At 39.7% G+C, this 18,339-nt stretch overlaps 1 protein-coding gene and 1 long non-coding RNA gene across 5 annotated transcripts in view; one reads left to right on the top strand and one right to left on the bottom strand.

The window, feature by feature from the left end:
* Positions 1 to 18,339, bottom strand: part of ATG7 (autophagy related 7) — a 99,365-nt gene that overhangs the window by 23,094 nt on the left and 57,932 nt on the right. The window contains exon 18 of one of the 3 annotated variants that reach the window (XM_080994190.1): positions 6,291 to 6,404. The exons of the other annotated variants lie outside the window; for them this stretch is intronic. Coding sequence (XP_080850316.1) covers positions 6,360 to 6,404 — 45 coding nt within the window. The 3' untranslated portion in view covers positions 6,291 to 6,359. Of the gene's footprint in view, positions 1 to 6,290; positions 6,405 to 18,339 lie in introns of those variants that run through there. 3 annotated transcript variants of the gene reach the window in all.
* LOC308470789 overlaps positions 3,829 to 18,339 on the top strand; it is a 32,258-nt gene continuing 17,747 nt past the window's right edge. The window contains exons 1-2 of one of the 2 annotated variants that reach the window (XR_013982640.1): positions 3,829 to 3,918; positions 17,520 to 17,576. This is a non-coding gene — a long non-coding RNA (uncharacterized lncRNA). Of the gene's footprint in view, positions 3,919 to 12,276; positions 12,772 to 17,519; positions 17,577 to 18,339 lie in introns of those variants that run through there. The other variant, XR_013982641.1, reaches the window with a different exon arrangement.

Genomic DNA, 18,339 nt, shown 5'->3' with positions numbered 1-18,339 from the left:
TACATAGTGACTTGTTATAAGGTTACCTGGCAAGCTTATGGCTGAGGTGAGATTTGAGCTAGGAACCTCCAGGCTCACATGTCATTTTCTTAGCTACATGAGTTTTCTTTTTTTAAAAAAAAGATATTTATTAAAGTTTCAACATATTACAAAAATAAGAGAAAAAAGGAAAAAGAAAAAGAAAAAAAGAAAAAATAGAAAACGAAAATACAAGATAAAAACAGTTAAAAACAGATCAGTCTTTCCATATCTTATCCTTCATTTGCTTGTTTCCCTGACCTCCTCACACCTCCCTTTTTTGTATTCCAGTTCAATTAGTTAATTCAGCAAATCCTTTCCCTCTTTGATTTTATCTTAATCTTTTATCTTAATATATTATAACTTTAGATTATCACCTGTTAACAATCCATTTTTACATATTCCTTTATAACATTGCTGCTAAAAACCACTTAACTTCAATCCAACATCATTCTAACATTCATTAATTTTACAGTATTTCTGTAGATAGTTTTAAAATTTCTTCCAATCTTCTTCCACCGACTCTTCTCCCTGGTCTCGGATTCTGCCAGTCATTTCCACCAGTTCCATATAGTCCATCACCTTCATCTGCCATTCTTCCAGAGTGGGTAAATCTTGTGTCTTCCAATACTTTGCAATAAGTATTCTTGCTGCTGTTGTAGCATACATAAAGAAAGTTCTATCCTTCTTTAACACCAATTGGCCAACCATGCCCAGGAGAAAGGCCTCTGGTTTCTTTAGGAAGGTATATTTAAATACCTTTTTCATTTCATTATAAATCATCTCCCAGAAATCCTTAATCCTTGGGCACGTCTACCAAAGGTGAAAGAATGTACTTTCAGTTTCTTTACATTTCCAGCATTTATTATCGGGCAAATAATAGATTTTTGCAAGCTTGAGTTTTCAGACCTATTTAGTTTAAAAAAAAAAAACATTTGTACCACATTTTTCCAAATCTGCTCAAGGAAAGGAATGTGGAGCAGAGCCCTTGATGGTGATAATCTCAGCCGGCAGTTAGTCACATGGTGGGAGAAATGTCATTCTGAGCTATGTTCACATCTGAGTCATGAAGAGCTGTAAGGATCAATACCTGTGCCTTGAATTGAGTTCCCCTCATGGGGAAGTTGGCACAGGACTTGTGCCTGTCTATGTCAGGCTGTATTAACTGCAGCTTCTGAAAGTCTTCCAAGGCAATCCCATGTAGAGCGAATTGGAGTAGCCATCCCTTCAGGTTGCAGAGACACAGGGAACTATGCAAGGATTGTGTATTGACTTGGAACAAAGGCATGCCAGTTCAATTGAAGGAAAGCACTGCAGGTTAGCACTGCTACCTGCTTATCCTACAAAAAGGAATGGACTTGGTGGGAGTTCTGAGTCACTATGTACCTGTTCCAAAAGTGGCAAACGTACACAGCTGAACAGGGCTCATCCATCTGACCACAGCCTCCAGGCACTGATTCAGGGCCAAGACAGCTGCTCCGGGCTAATCAGATATGAAATACAGAGCTTGATGTCATCATCATATTGTGGTTAATAACGGTAATCCCCATTTTGTAAATCCCATCCCATATTATAAATATATGTATATTTTCCCCAAGTACACATTTTTGAATCTACAAATTTAAATTGCTCCCTTCCTTTGTGAAGACGTTATTCCGGTCGACACCACAATTTTTCAATTAAATTAGGTAATGTGCACAAGGGCTTGGAAACAATAGAGGGTGGCGTTTCCTGGAATAGGGTGTTGCATGACACAGTTGGAAGCACCAAGCCCATGTACACTCTCCCCCTCATTGCAGTGTTAAATCACACAGCTCAGCCTTCAGAGAAGAACCAGGAGCAGACACAATTACGTTATTGCTAGAACTGGGTCATATAGAATGGAAAGTTCATTTTGGAGCCCAAATAATATAGTTTAATATAGCCAATTTCAATTGTTTCAAACTTTAGTATGTTAAACTACACTAAATTAGCTACAGAATTGTTCAGATGGTTACATAATTAAGAGTTGCTGATGTTTTTCAGAATGCCATATGAATACAAGCCAATATCTTGACAAATGAAGACATAAACCTTTTTATGTGTTGTATTTATAAATGTATTAGATCCTGAGTTGTTCTTCTGAAGTCAAAAAGGGATCCTTTGAAGCCCCTGCTGACAAAAGCGGGAGAGACAGTTTTCACACTCTGCATCCCCTGAGTCACTCCCCAGGTTTTCTCAGATGAGAAATATCATGTTAGTCCAATTTCAATCCAGATCTAGCAATAGAATGGAGGCAGCTCTGTCAGCAACCCTATGCTAAGAACTGAACAGGTGGTGCAATTTCTGTTGGCTCATGACTTCTGATATCAATTGATCATGGGATGAGAGTTGGACATTGGGGGGCGGGGAAAGAGGTGCCCTGGGCACCTTATAGCCGTCCTTTGGCATAAGTCTTTAATTTTTGTTTTTAATTGTGTCCTCAAGAAGTTTTCAGAAAGGAGGACTGGCAGATAATAACACAGCACTGTTACACTATTTAACTTTTTTTTGTCTTGCCAATTTCCAATTTCACTTCAAAGCTACAAGTAATATACAAAGCTTGCCATATCAAGCATCACCTTACAAATGATGTTCACAAGACTGTGTGTTCTGGAAAGGAGCATAGACTTCCTGTGGTGCGCTTAAGTAATATTAGCTCTTGCTCTTAACTGTTTTACAGCAACTCCCCTCCCTCATCTTCAGCAATTAGTTTTCTCTTATTTCCAGTTCCAGAGAAGTCACTGCCTCCACCCTTTAGGGACTTCCCTAGAAAAGGCAGACACCTCCTGCTCAAATGCAGTACTAACATAGACAATATTATATCTCAGCAGAGAAATGGCCTAAGCTAATCCACACAGACCAGAAACATATGATAAGGAAATTTCCACCTAGGGATTTATCAGTGCAGTGCTATCCGAAGGGTGGGCTTTCATAGATCTGCATCCTACAAGGACACTACTTTCTGCAAACACTCCTTCCTACCAAAGGCTGCTGAGGAAGAGGAAGGTTTGCCAGTCTTTTAGTGTTCTGAAATGACAAGTGGAAGCTCTGCAAATATCTTGGAAGACTGAAGGTCACTAGTGCCTGTGGGGAATGGGGCTGCAATTCCTCATGGGAGTGGTTTCCACAATATCTGGTAGGCCTCAATCACATTTCTTAAATCAACATGAGATTGAAGACGCTGAGACCCTGCATCCCTGGAATTTACTTTCAAAGGAAAATATGGTTCCTTATTAATATTAATTGCTGACCAGGATCTGAGAGGCTGTCCATCATAGAGGACCTTAGAGCAGACCTAGCCAGTGTGGCTTCAGATGTTGTTGGGCTGAAACTCCCATCTTCCCTGACTACTGATCCTGTCAGCTGGGAGGTACAGTCCAGCAACCTATGGAGGTCACCACTTTGCCATCCGTAAGAGACTTCTCTCATCTTGAAAATTTTATCTTGCCCTTTGAATCTGAAAGACACAGACATCCTGCTCCACTGGGGTAGATTTGATTGGTATCCTTGGCCAAGACTATTTTTACAAGGAGATGGTTCTGCATTAGATTTCCAAGTTGTCCTCTCATACACTTATTTAGTGGCAGACTTCCATTCTTCTGGCAGACCTCCATTCTTCTGTAACAATTATATCATTGTTTTCATGATATACCAATTTCTAGAATTTAAGTGCAGAATTATGAATTGGGTATTGATTGCAAACAGATTAAACCTTCCTCAATAAGAGTCCTTTAAAGAGTTTGCCTTTAAAGTATTATTCTTTTTAAATCTTGATCCTAATTAGAACTTGAACTGCAGTGCAGCTGTTTCAAGATTTGATTAATCTACAAATTGGAAGAAACAACAATAGACGGTAATAAAGAGAAGAATAATGAGCAGGTATAAATAATTTGTTTCTGTTTGCACTGCAAAATGAAATCAAGACCACTGCCTGGAAGGTTATTTAATTTAATTAAACTGAAGGCCAAACATTCTTAATATAAACTCATAAAATGCAACATTAAATTTTTCCTTTAAGCAGGGAAAAATAAAACTGTTTCAAAGCCAAAGGAAATGGGAATTTTCTGATCCAAATGTCAATGACATCCAAGATATTTAATTAGGAAATTCTATATAAAGGAAGGTTGCAAGTTAGAAAAACAACTACCCGCAGATTCTTAGCTTTCCTTCTACTTAAGGCAACTGGAATAAAAGTCTTCGAAATTCAGTCTAGTACGTGCCTTGCTCAGAGCCTGAAAAGGAGATTGGTTTTGAACACATGTTTAGTTCTCCTGTCATAAAATATCATTACAGACTCTGTTAATGCAAAAGGCTGAAACCCAATGCACTTCAGAAATATTATAAACACGCAGAAATTCTATATTCTTCTAGCATCTCTCTTCAAGTTTGGATATGGGCTCTTTCTTGATGGTTTATTTTTTTTTGGGGGGGGGGGGACATTTGTGAACAATAAATATCCTCACGAAGTTACATTATCCAAACTGCATCTTAATGAGGGATGGCAGACATCCCATATTTTACTAGACCTCCCTACACTGGAAGCTTTGCAGGAAACAGTGTCCCATCTCACAAGGGACAAGAAGAGTCCTACACTCCAAGGAAGTGGAGGAGTATCATACCAACCAAAGTGATAGAAGCTGTGCCAGAATGCTGCAACACTTCAATCTATGTAGTTACTGGTTTTAAATTGCAAAGATATGTTGTACACAGCTTCCATAACCTCCTTTGTCTATTTCTTTCTCTTAGGCTATACCCCCCCTTCCTGCACTGTTTTAGGAAGGAAATAAGATCCAGTTTACTACTTGATTTGTAATTTACAAAAGAAGTCAGCAACGTTGCCAGTTGCTCTGCTTTTTCATTTATGCTTTTCCAAAGCAAAGACTTACAACTGTATGCCTCTGAATAATAGTTGCTTGGGTTCACAAGCAGGAGAGTGCTATTCCCCTCATGTCTTGTTTCAGCATCTGGTTGGCCACTGTGAGACTGCTCAACTCAATGGGCTTTTGGTCTGATCAAGCAGGTTCTTCTATTCTTTTCTGTTCAGGGCTTGCGACACCCAGATCAGGGGTAGGCAACCGAAGGCCCGGGGGCCGGATGTGGCCCAGCTGCCTTCTCAATCCGGCCTGCAGATGGTCCGGGAATCAGCGTCTTTTACATGAGTAGAATGTGTCCTTTTATTTAAAATGCATCTCTGGGTTATTTGTGGGGCATAGGAATTCGTTCATTTTTTTTTTTTTTTAATTTAGTCCAGTCCCCCCCAAGGTCTGAGGGACAGTGGACCGGCCCCCTGCTGAAAAAGTTTGCTGACCCCTGACCTAGATCAACATCAACATAAGATTTGTCTAATCTAGTTGTTCAAACTGGAAAACCATGGAACTGAACAAATACCATGTTGGGGACATGTAAATATATATAAATGTCTGTATATCACAGAAAAACTGTAGCACCCGCTGGGTGGAAGCAGCCCTCAATTAGCCCATAGTTGTCTTTGAAAGCAGGCATAAATAATAAGTAATGTCTGGGATATGAGATTTCATTCTTCTTGGATCACTGGCTATTTATTTAGTTTTTGATGACATCCTACCACTATATTTGCTTCAAAGTCTTTCTAAAAGTTTGGGTTCATGCTTCCACAGTGACCTCAGTTTTCTTCACATTGCTGTCTACTTTGTAGTTTCAAATCAAAAGCAGCCTTGCATTATGATTTCTTGTATCTGCTCATTTGGTGTATATTATTTTCCCCAGCCATTTGATATGATTCAAATTTTCCAAAGGGAAAAAAAAATTAAGTGAAGGAAAATCATAACATTAAGGCTTAATAAATGCCCATATCTTAAGCAGCACAAAATGAGACTGAGTAGACCAAGCTCTTGGCAGACTGCTATGTTTCCTGCACCCACTGTCAACAGCAGTCTCTCCAGCTTTCAGTATTATTTATGTACTTTAAATGTGTTTATCTTCCATTTCTTTTGGGAGGAAAGGATGCTTATAGCACAGTGAAACAAATGGCTATATTCAATAAATGTATCACAATACAAAAGCCTAAAAACATTAGAAATATAGCTTAAACTACAATAGATTCTGCCAGCACTGGCCTAAATAAAAATGACTCATTCCTAAACCTTTTGAAGATGATATTTACTGACTTCCTTGTGGAAGTATCTGCATTGTACTTAACACAGGACTTGAAGGTTAAGACTAGCACTTGCAGTAGTTTCAGGTTAGATCTCACTTGGCCTCAGAAGATGGGTCGCAACTTGCAATGAAGGCTGTCCCACACAGAAGAAATATTACTTGTAGTGGTTGCAAAATTTTCTGGGCTAGTGAGCACATTTGGAATTTTGACACGTGGGGAGGAACAACTCCTAAAGAAGCATGTTGAAGTAAACCATCATTATTGTACCATCACAAGTATTAATAAATTGTTTATGAAGAACAATTTAAAGGAATGGCAAATATCACAAATGGTAGAAATTGTGATTCTGTGCCTAGTTATGCTACTCCCCACTGATTTGTTTGGAACTTGGGGTTCATGATAAATATGTGTCACAATTAATAGAAACTGGGGGATAAAAAACAATCATAGCAATTACTTCATAACTAAAATTAAACGTGAACACTAAAATAATGAAAATATTATATATGAGTAGAAGTAGGCAATGGTTCAGTACAGTTAACTGTACTGTAATTTTGAAGTAATATCAGTTACTACATCTTCAGCATATGGAAAACATCCCGCTATATATTTCCATTTCTTCTGACCTGACAGTACAGCTGAAAAACTCATCAACAAACAATAACGGCAAAGAGCCTGAATGGAAAGGTACGTAAGTGAAGCTTAAACTAGCGTAGAGGAATCCAGTAAAACTTCTAGCTTGCAAATAGACATGTGTATGCAGTAAGTCTATTCTGGCTAGACGTAATGGAGAAAATGTATGAACAATTTGCTGTATAAAAAGGTTTTCAATCTATTAGTCCTTCTAGCAATATAGACTATCTGGAGTCATAAATGCATACCTCCCATCCAATCTAAGAAGGATTACTATGATAAACTTTTTAAAAAACAGATTTTCCTTCTCTATGCTCTTATAGATTCTTCCAATGAAAGCAGTCTATAGCTACTATAGCGGTAGGAAGTTACTCAACGATAAACTAGAACCCATCATGCTTGTGGGTTGATTTTGCTTGGGTACTTTGTTCTAGGTGCCATACAAGATACAATACATAGTAGTATCACTCCAGTGTTACCTTGGTGCTAGGTCTGAATGGCCATGGACTGCATGTTGATTTGAGAAACATATACTCCTGCTTCCACTTGTTAAGACAATGCCTGCACACTGATACTTATGAAGAGAAGTATTTCCTAAGTCCCATTTTCTAGGGGTACTGAGTTCACGGTAGTTTGCTTTAAAGGATCATCTTATACACAAAAGAGAAAAAGAGACGGCTTATCCAAGAATGAAACAATAAAGTGCCTTCAAAGAATTCACAAGCCTATGGCCAGTTCTGAGCACCAGTTTCAGAAAAAGGGTATTGTTAAAACTAGAATGTGTTGAGAGAAGGACAGTGAAGATGGTGAGGAACCTGGAGACCAAGTCCTATGGGAGAAAGGTTGAAGGAGTTGGGTGCCTTCAGTCTAGCGAACATCCAATATGATTGCCATATTCAAATATTTGAAAGTGGGTTGGACGGTAGGATTCTAAAGCATAGTCAGATTGTACCAAAAGGATTTTATAAAGAAAATAAAAATTAAAAGCATTAGAGAAAATAATAGTAGAATCCCATCTGAAGGTACTACAGTACGCACTAAATGGTGGCCTTTAAGAGGGGCGACCTTCTTTCTTATATCCCATTCCAGTTTGAAACGTGAACTGAAAATACACCCTGGAATATTATTTCCATGATCCAAGTTAAAATAGCAAAGGCATGTAGAAAGGCACTTTCAGCGGTTTCCCCACCAACTATAGAACTATTCCCTACAGTGGTACTTCAGGTTACAGATGCTTCAGGTTACAGAAGCTTCAGGTTACAGATGCTTCAGGTTACAGACTCCGCTAACCCAGAAATAGTACCTTGGGTTAAGGTACTGCAGGATGAGAACAGAAATTGTGGTCTGGCGGCGCTGGAGGCCCCATTAGCTAAAGTGGTACCTCAGGTTAAGAACAGTTTCAGGTTAAGAATGGACCTCCAGAACGAATTAAGTTCTTAACCCGAGGTACCACTGTATTTGTAACTAAGGATGAAGCAGTTATCAGAACATTCCCAAGGTATCGCTTGATGGCCAGGGCCATGGTCATCCAAGTTGTTTGCCACCATTCATTTCTCCAAACAAAGAAGCCAAAATTGAATGGATATTTTAAAATTTGTGTCCCCTCTTCAACCCCTGTTGCAGAGCTGTGTAAGACCAGAATAAAAGGATAGCATTCAACATCGCACAAGGCTTCCACCTGTGGAACAGAACTTCCCCTTCTTGCTCCCTAATTTGCTCTGGAGGGACCCTCAACGCTCTGCAGCATATCTGAATGGGTGCAGGGGGAGGAGGGGGAGGGGGAAGTTATGCTGAGCAGGCTGAAGTCGGTTCTGCTTGCACACGGACACCACTAGTTACAATTCAAAATCTTGTAAATATACTGAAGCAATAAAAACAGCACAGCTGTTTGGAACTGGCTGCAAATAAATCCTTGGGTGGGCAGCAGAAGAGGTCATAAGAGCTTTGGGGATCTTCAATGCAATCTTATTCTTTTTAGTGTTGTTTTCTTTTCTGTTATTAAGGGAATAATTTTGATAAACGATGTTTAAGCAGAAACCTTACTAACCTAAACTACTAAATTTAACTGAAAACTTTGCTGTAGATTGCATCTTCTCTGTATATTTGTTTGATGTGGCTAAACGTTTTGAAGAGGTTATGCAAGTGGCAAGTTTTTTTTTTTTAAAAAAAATTACATACAGCAAGCCAGTTATTTGTTACAGAGCATTACCATGAGAGTCATTCTGTAAGATACCCTACTGTGAAGGGGCACTAAAGGAGTTCCACTAAACAAACTCTGAATAAAGACTTTTCTGTTCTCTTCTATGAGAGGGAACTGATAAACCTCTAGTCATTGGAAATCACTGCGCAATGCTTGAATTACACACACATGCATGTACTGTGATGCATTATCACATGATACTTTACTTTTCCAAGAATAACCTAATAAAATGAAATACTTCATAACCATGAACTTTTGCGTCTTAAAAGTTAGTTATTTGGCAGTCTCTAATGAGATTTAAAATCTTAATTGTTTACTGAAGGAGAGAGATTATTAAATAAGCTGTTTTCCTTTAAATGCCAACACTTTTCCAAAAATATATTTTTAAAAATCTACTATATGTATTTTATTTACTATGGGCCAAATGAATTTTGCATATGTGAGAAGAAAATTGGCATCAACCACATGTGAAATAAACTCTTGGCAGGCAAAGTACAACTGCTTGCCATTTAGAAGATTGGATTCAGGAGAAATGCCTTTTATTTTTTCTCAAATCAGGAAACTTAGCAGAAGGAAAACGGAAGTGACTTTTCAGGTAATGCTCTGTAGCAAAGTTGTATCATCCTGAAGGCCTTAACTTTACTCCAATCATCAGCTTACTGTGAAGATTCTATGCCAGCTTAAATACAAAGAGAGGAAATCATGAAACATCGCTTTCATTGATGGAGCATTTGCAAATTGAGGGTTGCCCTTCCCATTTGTCAGTAAAAACAATGATTCACAACATCCCAACAGCCGATTACATTGTCATGCCTCCCCCAATTCCAAGCAGTGGGGAGTTTAAGGGGTTCCTTTGTCTGGGTTTTGTTTCCTTTGTAAGGAGTTCATGTGAGTATATATTAGGAGTATATACCAGGAGAAGAAAGTACCTTTTAAAAAATTACTCAAAACAGCAAATGGTTCTTTTTTCCAACAACTTCTGACAATCGGCCAATCTCAGTCAGGAGTAAACTAAAAGTAGAAGAAAAGCTCTAACAGCGCACGTAACAGAGGGAGAGTATATAACTGTGCACCTTTAGAAGCAAGCAGTTCAGCAGTTACCTTTTGCCATGGTAACCTAGAGCCAAAGCAAAAGTGTGTGCATAAACCTGTATATCTCACTTTTCCTTTTCCTTGCTGTTTTCATTAACTTTTAAAGGTCCTGGCAGATTGTCAGGCAGATGTTTTCACTTTGCATTGCTATTTCAGCACCAATCACGCAATCCAGAACGGTTTGACTACAATTTTTATGAAAACTACCTTGCATTTGATTTTCTGCATCTTCCAAGGTAAATTGTTTAGGGCAGGTAAGAACAAGGGCATGACAACAGCTAACGATGGCTAGTTGAATTATAGGAATTGTCTACTAAACGTTCATTCTGATTTGCATTCATTGACTTTTACTGCAACTTGCTTTTCAGTTGCAACACACATTAAAAACAAAGCATGCTTGTAAAAGCTTAAAAAGAACTGCATCCCTTATTGCTCACTTTCCAGCAAAGCATTCAAGTGGCAGAATGCCAGGAGAAACCCTGAATCCTTTTGCTCCTCTGCACAAAATCCCTCCTGACCATTTCCAATAGAGAAATTTGATGTGTGAACTAGCAGTTGTTGCTACATATATACACTGAAATATACACTGCTGAAATGTTCATAGTAATTCCAATGCCTTAAGAGTGACCCTGGCAATCTGAAGAGAAGTAGCAGATTGTGCCAGCATCTTTTTACATCAACAAGTGTGTGCCAATGGAACAAAAAAGGACTTTGCCACAAGCAAAAGGGGGGAAATCCTCTCTCTCTCTCTCTCTCTCTCTCTCTCTCTCTCTCTCTGTGTGTGTGTGTGTGGAGAGAGAGAGAGAGAGAGAGAGAGACTTTCAAATTCCAAAAATAAGGAGTGAAGAAGAAATTTGCAAAAATTAACTTTCACCCCCTAAAATGACACACCCTACTGGGGGATGTCCAAATTAGCCACCCCAAGTTGAGACACCCCTTCGATTAGATGCTGTATTTAATGCAAGGATGGCCAACTTGTAATCCAACAACATCTGGAGGGCCACAATTTCCAACCCCCTCAGAACTAGTGATGCTGGCTGGCACTGATGGGAATTGGAGTCCAACAACAACTCAAGGCCTATTGACTCTCCTCTCCTGTTTTATGAGGGTGAAACAAAAATGTTTTAGGTGAAGTATTTATTGAACATGGGTGCTAATTTTACTTCTTCTTTTTTTAAAAAAAAACTTGCCATCTGAAAATTATGTTCAAAAGTATGTTACAGAGAAAGAGGAAAAAAACTTGCACAGTACAAAAGCTAAACTAAACATAAACCCATTTACAACACACTTACTACAATGATAAGAAAGTACAGTGGTACCTTGGGTTACATACGCTTCAGATTACAGACGCTTCAGGTTACAGACTCCGCTAACCCAGAAATAGTACCTTGGGTTAAGAACTTTGCTTCAGGATGAGAACAGAAATCGTGCAGCGGCAGAACAGCGGTAGCAGGAGGCCCCATTAGCTAAAGTGGTGCTTCAGGTTAAGAACAGACCTCCAGAACGAATTAAGTTCTTAACCCAAGGTACCATTGTATATAGAATTTAACCAGAAGATGTCAAGAGTTAAATTCCATCAAGAAACAGAAAACTTGGTCAGTGACAAGAAAATATTTAAGGAGGCATTCCAAACTCAAGGTACCACACTGAAGCCTAGTAACTATCCCCTTAACTTCTGAAGTTGGGGTTTCTTGAATAAAGATTTTGTTGCTGATCCCATATATACTTGCCTACACATTGAGAAGACTGTTCTTCGCGTAACAAGGTCATGTATACGACAAAACCAGCACTTTGAATTGTGTATGAGTGTCTTCCAACAATACACATCAGAATTTGGTTGTCACATTCTTACCTAGAGGTAGGTAAGCTTATAAATTCCTTTCATGGGTTGATACACAACATAAAATACATGGTGGCAGTCTTCAGTGGAAAATACCAATGCATAGGGTGAAATGCATGTCCTCCCACTAAATCTGCCCAGAAAGGTCTCCTAATCCTGCATGGGAGACTGCAGCGGAAGGGGAAGCCAACAAGGGGGAATAGAGCTTCCAAAACCTAAGAACCTAAGAGCTTTACTGAATCAGACCAAACCTGTCCAGCAGTCTGCCTTTTACAGTGGCCAACCAGATGCCTCTGAACATCTCAGGAGCAGGACATGAAAGCAAAAGCCCTTTCCTACTGTTGCTCTCCAGCAACTCCCTGAACCTGGAGGTAGCAGACAGCCATCAGAATTAGTAGTCATTGATTAGGGTGGTCAGGTGTCCCCCTATTACACCAGAAAGCCTGCTACAGTATGTCCTGTCCTGGTGTTCTCTTTTGCTAGTATTGAAAGGGGCCAGTGGGAGGTAGTCTTGTCTGTCTGTCTCTAATTGCTTTACAGGCCTGCTCACAGCTCAGGAAGATTTCTGGGGCAGAGGGAGGGGCAGCACCACAGCGGGGTCTCCTCATGCTCCCTCACTAATTTCCCAAGTCAAGAGCAAAACAGAATCTGCTCCTCCTCACCTGAGCAGCTGCAGATTTGGATAGGAGAGAGGCAGGCATGACGGAGGGACTATTTGGACTGGAAGATAAGTGAGCAATGCCGAACTGCACTTTGTCTAGTGCCTTTGCTATTTTGCTTGAATTTCCTAAACTCCATTGAAGTTTGAAGCAGCAGCAAGATGCCTGAAAGGTAGGCAAGGCAGGTTTTTTCTCACAACAAGAACTAGTTTTGGGGTTTTTGGGGGTGGGGGGAGGCAGCGTTACAAACTGGGATAGAAAAGCTGGGAACCAAATGGCTTCTGGACCTGGGTTGTGGGTGCCAAACAGAATGTCTAGTTGCCATGTGGGGGGGGTGTCAGCAACACTTTTTATTATTTTGATAAGCATGAATTAATACGCAATTCACGTGACACATTGTTAATATCACATTTTTAGCAGAAATTGATAATACATGTTTAATTTGGTGTTTACAATAAAAATACTGGTACTAAACTTCAGTTTTCAAAACACTACTCTTTACTGTTAAACTCCTTAACATATTGCTATCCTTAACATATACTTTGAGGCTTCAAAGCACATGCATTTCAGTAATCCTTGCATGACAGCCATGCACAAAAAATAGCACCCAGGCTTTTTGAGGTGCTCGAAAATGGAGAATCTTTAGGTGCAAAATGTGCCTGGTGCCTTGCTAATTTCGAACCCTTGGAAGAGGATGTTGATGTCTATTCTTCTGATTTTTTTAATGATGCAAATCAGTGCTCCATTCCTACTACCTGTGATCTAACACAGCAGTATTGTAATCTTCCCAGAGGTAGCTGACTTTGCTTCTTTTGCTAATTGAAAAGCTTGGTGTTGATGTTTGTGTAAATTCTGTCAACACCAATTATTGGATCTCTCAGTGGAGCAGCAACTCTGTTAATTTTTTATTTTTTACTCTATTGGCATATTAAGATGACCAATTGTGTGACCTTCTATATGCATGATAAATAATAATGCTTTCCACCAATTTACCACAGAATAGACTGTAATCTCCTGGATTCTTCTCCCCACCAATCCACTTTTTAAAATTTGATGTTACACTGTTTGCTTCCCACAGTCCCTCTTCGTCCATTAAAAGCTAAAGCAGCACTGTATGAAGTTCCCACTTAAATAAATCCCTGAATTGCACTCTCTAAATTTACTTCAGCTTGATACAAAGAAAGGTCCTTATCACATCCCCATAAAGTGAAAACGATGCCAGTTACTAACCTTATTCCATAGCAGTTCCAAAGCTCTCCCCATATTAGGATTTCAGAAAAGCTGTATTGCACCTCACTTCTAGAAGAATTTTAGAACACTGTTTTATACATGTATTTCCAACAAATAAAATACCCAAAGGTTGAACTACAGGCAACTCTTGTTTTAGGAGTGACCAATATGTGCCCAATCGTACACACACACACAGCCTCGAACATGGAAGTGACCTAGAAACATCAAAGACGTAACTGAAACATCACTAAAAGGGTGGAATGGGGGTAGGAGCGGAATAGGGTGCCTGCAGGTGTTTTCAATGGGTTTCTGATTTCACGCAAGTGCACAATGACCTGGAATGCAAAGGGATGACACTGACATTTGGTGTCAGACGCACTACTTCTGTGTAAAGCACTTTGGTGTATATTAACATGCAGATGACCACCACTGACTCTCTGGCATGTTTGAAAACAACAACCCAGAATTTGCACCTAATTTGTACAGCATCTGATTTTCATTAGAAACTAGAATTGTTTGACACAATAATTAATCTAGTGCAGTAAGATCTCATCTTCACTGTAAAGCAAGTTGTTAATCTTACACTCCCTCTTCTCTAACAATAAAAAGAAATTTTGCTAGGACCATATTTCCATTTCATTTACCATGATTTAAAGTCATAAATCTGTGACGTCTCTCCGGAAATACCAAATAAAGTCAAATCATAGACTGTAATTGAGAAGATTTTGATGATCACAGCTTAGAGAATGAAATAATTCCTGAGAGAAACACCATGTAAAAGAACAGATGAACTGGCAGCTACTGTTACTATTCGGCCAAATAAAGTTTTGCCAACAAGTTAATACCCTTAAATTTCCACTTTTTTGTATTTTTCTATGAGCAGAAATATAAAGGTAAAGGGACCCCTGACGGTTAAGTCCAGTTGCGGACGACTCTGGGGTTGCGGCACTCATCTCACTTTACTGGCCAAGGGAGCCGGCATTTGTCTGCAGATAGTTTTTCTGGGTCATGTGGGCAGCATGACTAAGCCGCTTCTGGCAAAACCAGAGCAGCGCACAGAAACACCATTTACCTTCCCGCCAGAGTGGTACCTATTTATCTACTTGCACTTTGACATGCTTTCGAACTGCTAGGTTGGCAGGAATATACAGAAATATACTTGCTATGTAATACATTAATATGGATTCAACCTTCTGTTTAAGTAAGTGTTCAAAGGAACTTATACTGACCAAAACTTAAAATTCCCCTCTGGTCATATACAAGTTTAATAATAATTAGAGCAGCTAATTTGAGACTGAAGATGTCGAACGAGATAATTAGAGCAGAATTCACTGGGTTATCTTGAAGACGAATAGTGTAGTAACACTTTTGACATATTAAAGCATTTTTTTGGTAAGAGGCTTTTTTGTTTCTTTCACAATCTGAATTGCCAACATTCCTTCACCCAGAAGCAAGAGCTTTCATGAACATGACATCAGATCATCACAGTGAATGAGGGAAGGGAGATGGGGCAGGATTACTGCAACACAGTAAATTGCTGCAATTAGCATGTTTTCTAAAAGGTCAGGGATATTAACATTAGTATACAGCATGATGCAAAGCCGGTAAGCCTTTGGGCTTACCTTGGAAAAGAATAGCTGACAAATTATTGCATTTCATAGGATCAGGAAACACGATGAGTGCCTTTCAATGTTTTTTTAGCCACCAAATGTGTAGAAAACGACAACAAAAATGATCAAGGAACTGGAATGTAAGAAAAGGCTGCTGGATCAGGCCTCTGGCCCATCTAGTTCATCATCCTGTTCTCACAGTGGCCAGCCAGCTGTCTATGAGAGCCTGAAAGCAGGACTGGAGTGTAACAACACTCCCCACCTGTGCATGCTACCTCTGAGAGGAAGGAGAACATAGCCCAATTTCCCACGAATCTGTCTAATCCCTTTTTAAAGTGGCCATCCCTTTATCTTTTGGGAGTGAATTCCATGGTTTAGCTATGCACTTTGTGAGGGGAATACCATACTTTAGTGTGCAAAAGACACCCCCTATTTTTGAGGACTCAAATTTCAGGAACTGGGGGGGAGATGGCACAGAGTTGTTGAGCTTTTATGGCGGAGGATTACCCAGGGTTGTTGAGCTTTTTTGGGGGGGTTGCCAATAATCACTCACCCGCACACGTCGCAAAATTGGCGTCTTGTCCCCTCACCAGCAGCTGCTGCCAATCACCCGCCCAATTGCCACAGCGTCAGCAAATCAACACCACCCACTGATGCAGCAACCAGTAACACGCACAATAGCTGCAAACAGCCACGGCAGCAACCAATCAAATGCACTACCCATGTATAAAACAACCCCCATTGTTTAGCATGATTTTTAAAGAAATAAACCTAGTCTTATACACGGAAAAGTATGGTACTTTATTTTATCTGTTGTGAATCCTCCAGCATCCAGCTTCAGGGGATGGCCAAAAGTTCAAGTGCTATGTATGAGAGAGGCAGATCTTTCTCCACACCCTTTGCATAATTTTATACCTCGCCTTTCTTTCCAGCTTTCCACAGCCAGAAATAGCTCCACAGGACTATTTCGGCTCCTAAAACCTTGGAAAGGTAGCTGTCATTGCAATGCAGTTCTCTTTCCAACTGTCAAGAGATAGGGGCCAGGAGAGAGGTGGGTCAGAAAGTAAAAAGTGAAGTTGACATGAATGTATCCCAGGTGCCTAAACGGTGCTCTCTCCACTTCTCCCTCCCCTCTATAGAGGGCACCAGATTTATTTTAGAAGTAAAAACAGTATCTTAAAGATGATTTTCTTCCATCTCCTGGCTCAGTGTTAGGAAGCATCCAGTGAGTTGTTAACGATACACAAATAAGGTTCAGCGAAATCAGTAAAATCAGAACAGCTGAGGTATTCGTTTTAAAAAAAAAAGCGCACAGTAAATGAACTATTGCAATGCTTTATCAATTTTCGAAGCAAAATATTGAGACCTAAAATCAAACATCATCAAAATAAGAAAAAGAAGCCTTTTTTAAAAAAAAGGAGCTGAAATACAACTTTGACATCTCCAGTCACTAGAAAGCAGTGGTGGGAAATCTGTGATATGTGGGTCTAATTCAACCCACCAAGCCCCTCCATGAAGCCATTTCTAGCAAACTTCATCCAGCCACCAGCCACATGACATCTTCTGAATCATTTGTTAAGCATTTTGTTCTGCCTCGCCACTTTCCACACTTTCCCTAGGAATAGATATATTTTATACACAATTTCCCCTAAAACTAAACATAAAATAGAAATATAAAATATATTGATTTTGTAAATATAATGCATAATATTTACATCTGTAAGTGTTTAATGTTAATGTAAAATATGTACAACTACCCTCCCCCCCCCAAAAAAAAATTGCCTCTTGCCATGCCCCTGGAAAGTTGGCAAGGTTTAATTCCTCAGGCTGGAAGTGGTTTCCCACCCCTGTTTTAAAGCCATAGGCAAAAAAAAAGAATGCAATTATATAAGGAACTCCGGAAGATGTAATAATAGGATTTCTACAGCTTCTTTTGAATCCATAAAGCTGCCAGTTAGTTACGGAATAAGTCAATGCAAATAAAAATCTTTATAGGCTTGCTCTAAGTCTTACACAATGACATTTCAAAATAGTCTTCTTATGCATGCTCTCACAAGTTTTCATGCTTCTCTTTTTGCAGGAAGGAGAGAGGCAGATGGATGGCAGATCTAAAACAACCTTTCCATAGTAAACTTCGGTGAGTGTTGATGAAAGAATTTAATGCAAAAAAAATATTTTAGAGTGCCGTCTAAACTATGGTCCCAATCCAAAAACTTGTAAGGACAGCTGCAGAAGCCTGAATGGCCAGGAGCAGCTGAGGCTCCAGAAAAAGTGAAGTAGACTGCTGGGGGGGGGGGGCGGGGTGGAGGGGAGAGGAAGGGAAGCTCCATCTCACATTTAATCTTTAATATGGTGTATGATATGATACAAACAGAAACAAGTTTATATCCACATTCAGACATGCTGGGCTAACAGACTGTCAGGCTATTTTTAGGGTGGGCATTTGCTCACTCTTGGCCCCTTGGTACCACCTATAGCCAAGGGGTCCCCTTTCATCTGCTCCCAGTGCTAACAATTTGAAACTATTCAGAGCATTGGCCTACACTAGAGAGGAGATGAAACTGAGTTCTCTTCACTGGCTGTGCAGAAAGTAAATGCAAGGGCCTTTCTCCCTTTGCAACAGCAACAGGTTGTTGTGGCAACAATGCAGTCCTACACACACAGCTGTCAGTGGATGTATGAATTCCCTGCCAAGAGAAGGCAGGAGTGACTTGATTTCCCTCAGATTCAGTAGCTGCACTTGTATTGCCGTGTTTGATTCTTTCAATAAGGCAAGGCAAGGCAAGGCAATCCGCCCCTCCCCCAAAACAGAAACCTAACATGCCACACAGCTCTGTCCAATAAGATACTGCATAAATGTGAGAGCTAAACTACAGTGGCTGCTATTGGGGGTTAAACAG

This window comes from Podarcis pityusensis, assembly GCF_964106645.2.
Source record: "Podarcis pityusensis genome assembly, chromosome: 2".
Classification (NCBI taxonomy): Eukaryota; Metazoa; Chordata; class Lepidosauria; order Squamata; family Lacertidae; genus Podarcis; species Podarcis pityusensis.
Note: the sequence above shows the minus strand (reverse complement) of the source record. Positions and strands in the feature narration are given on the sequence as shown.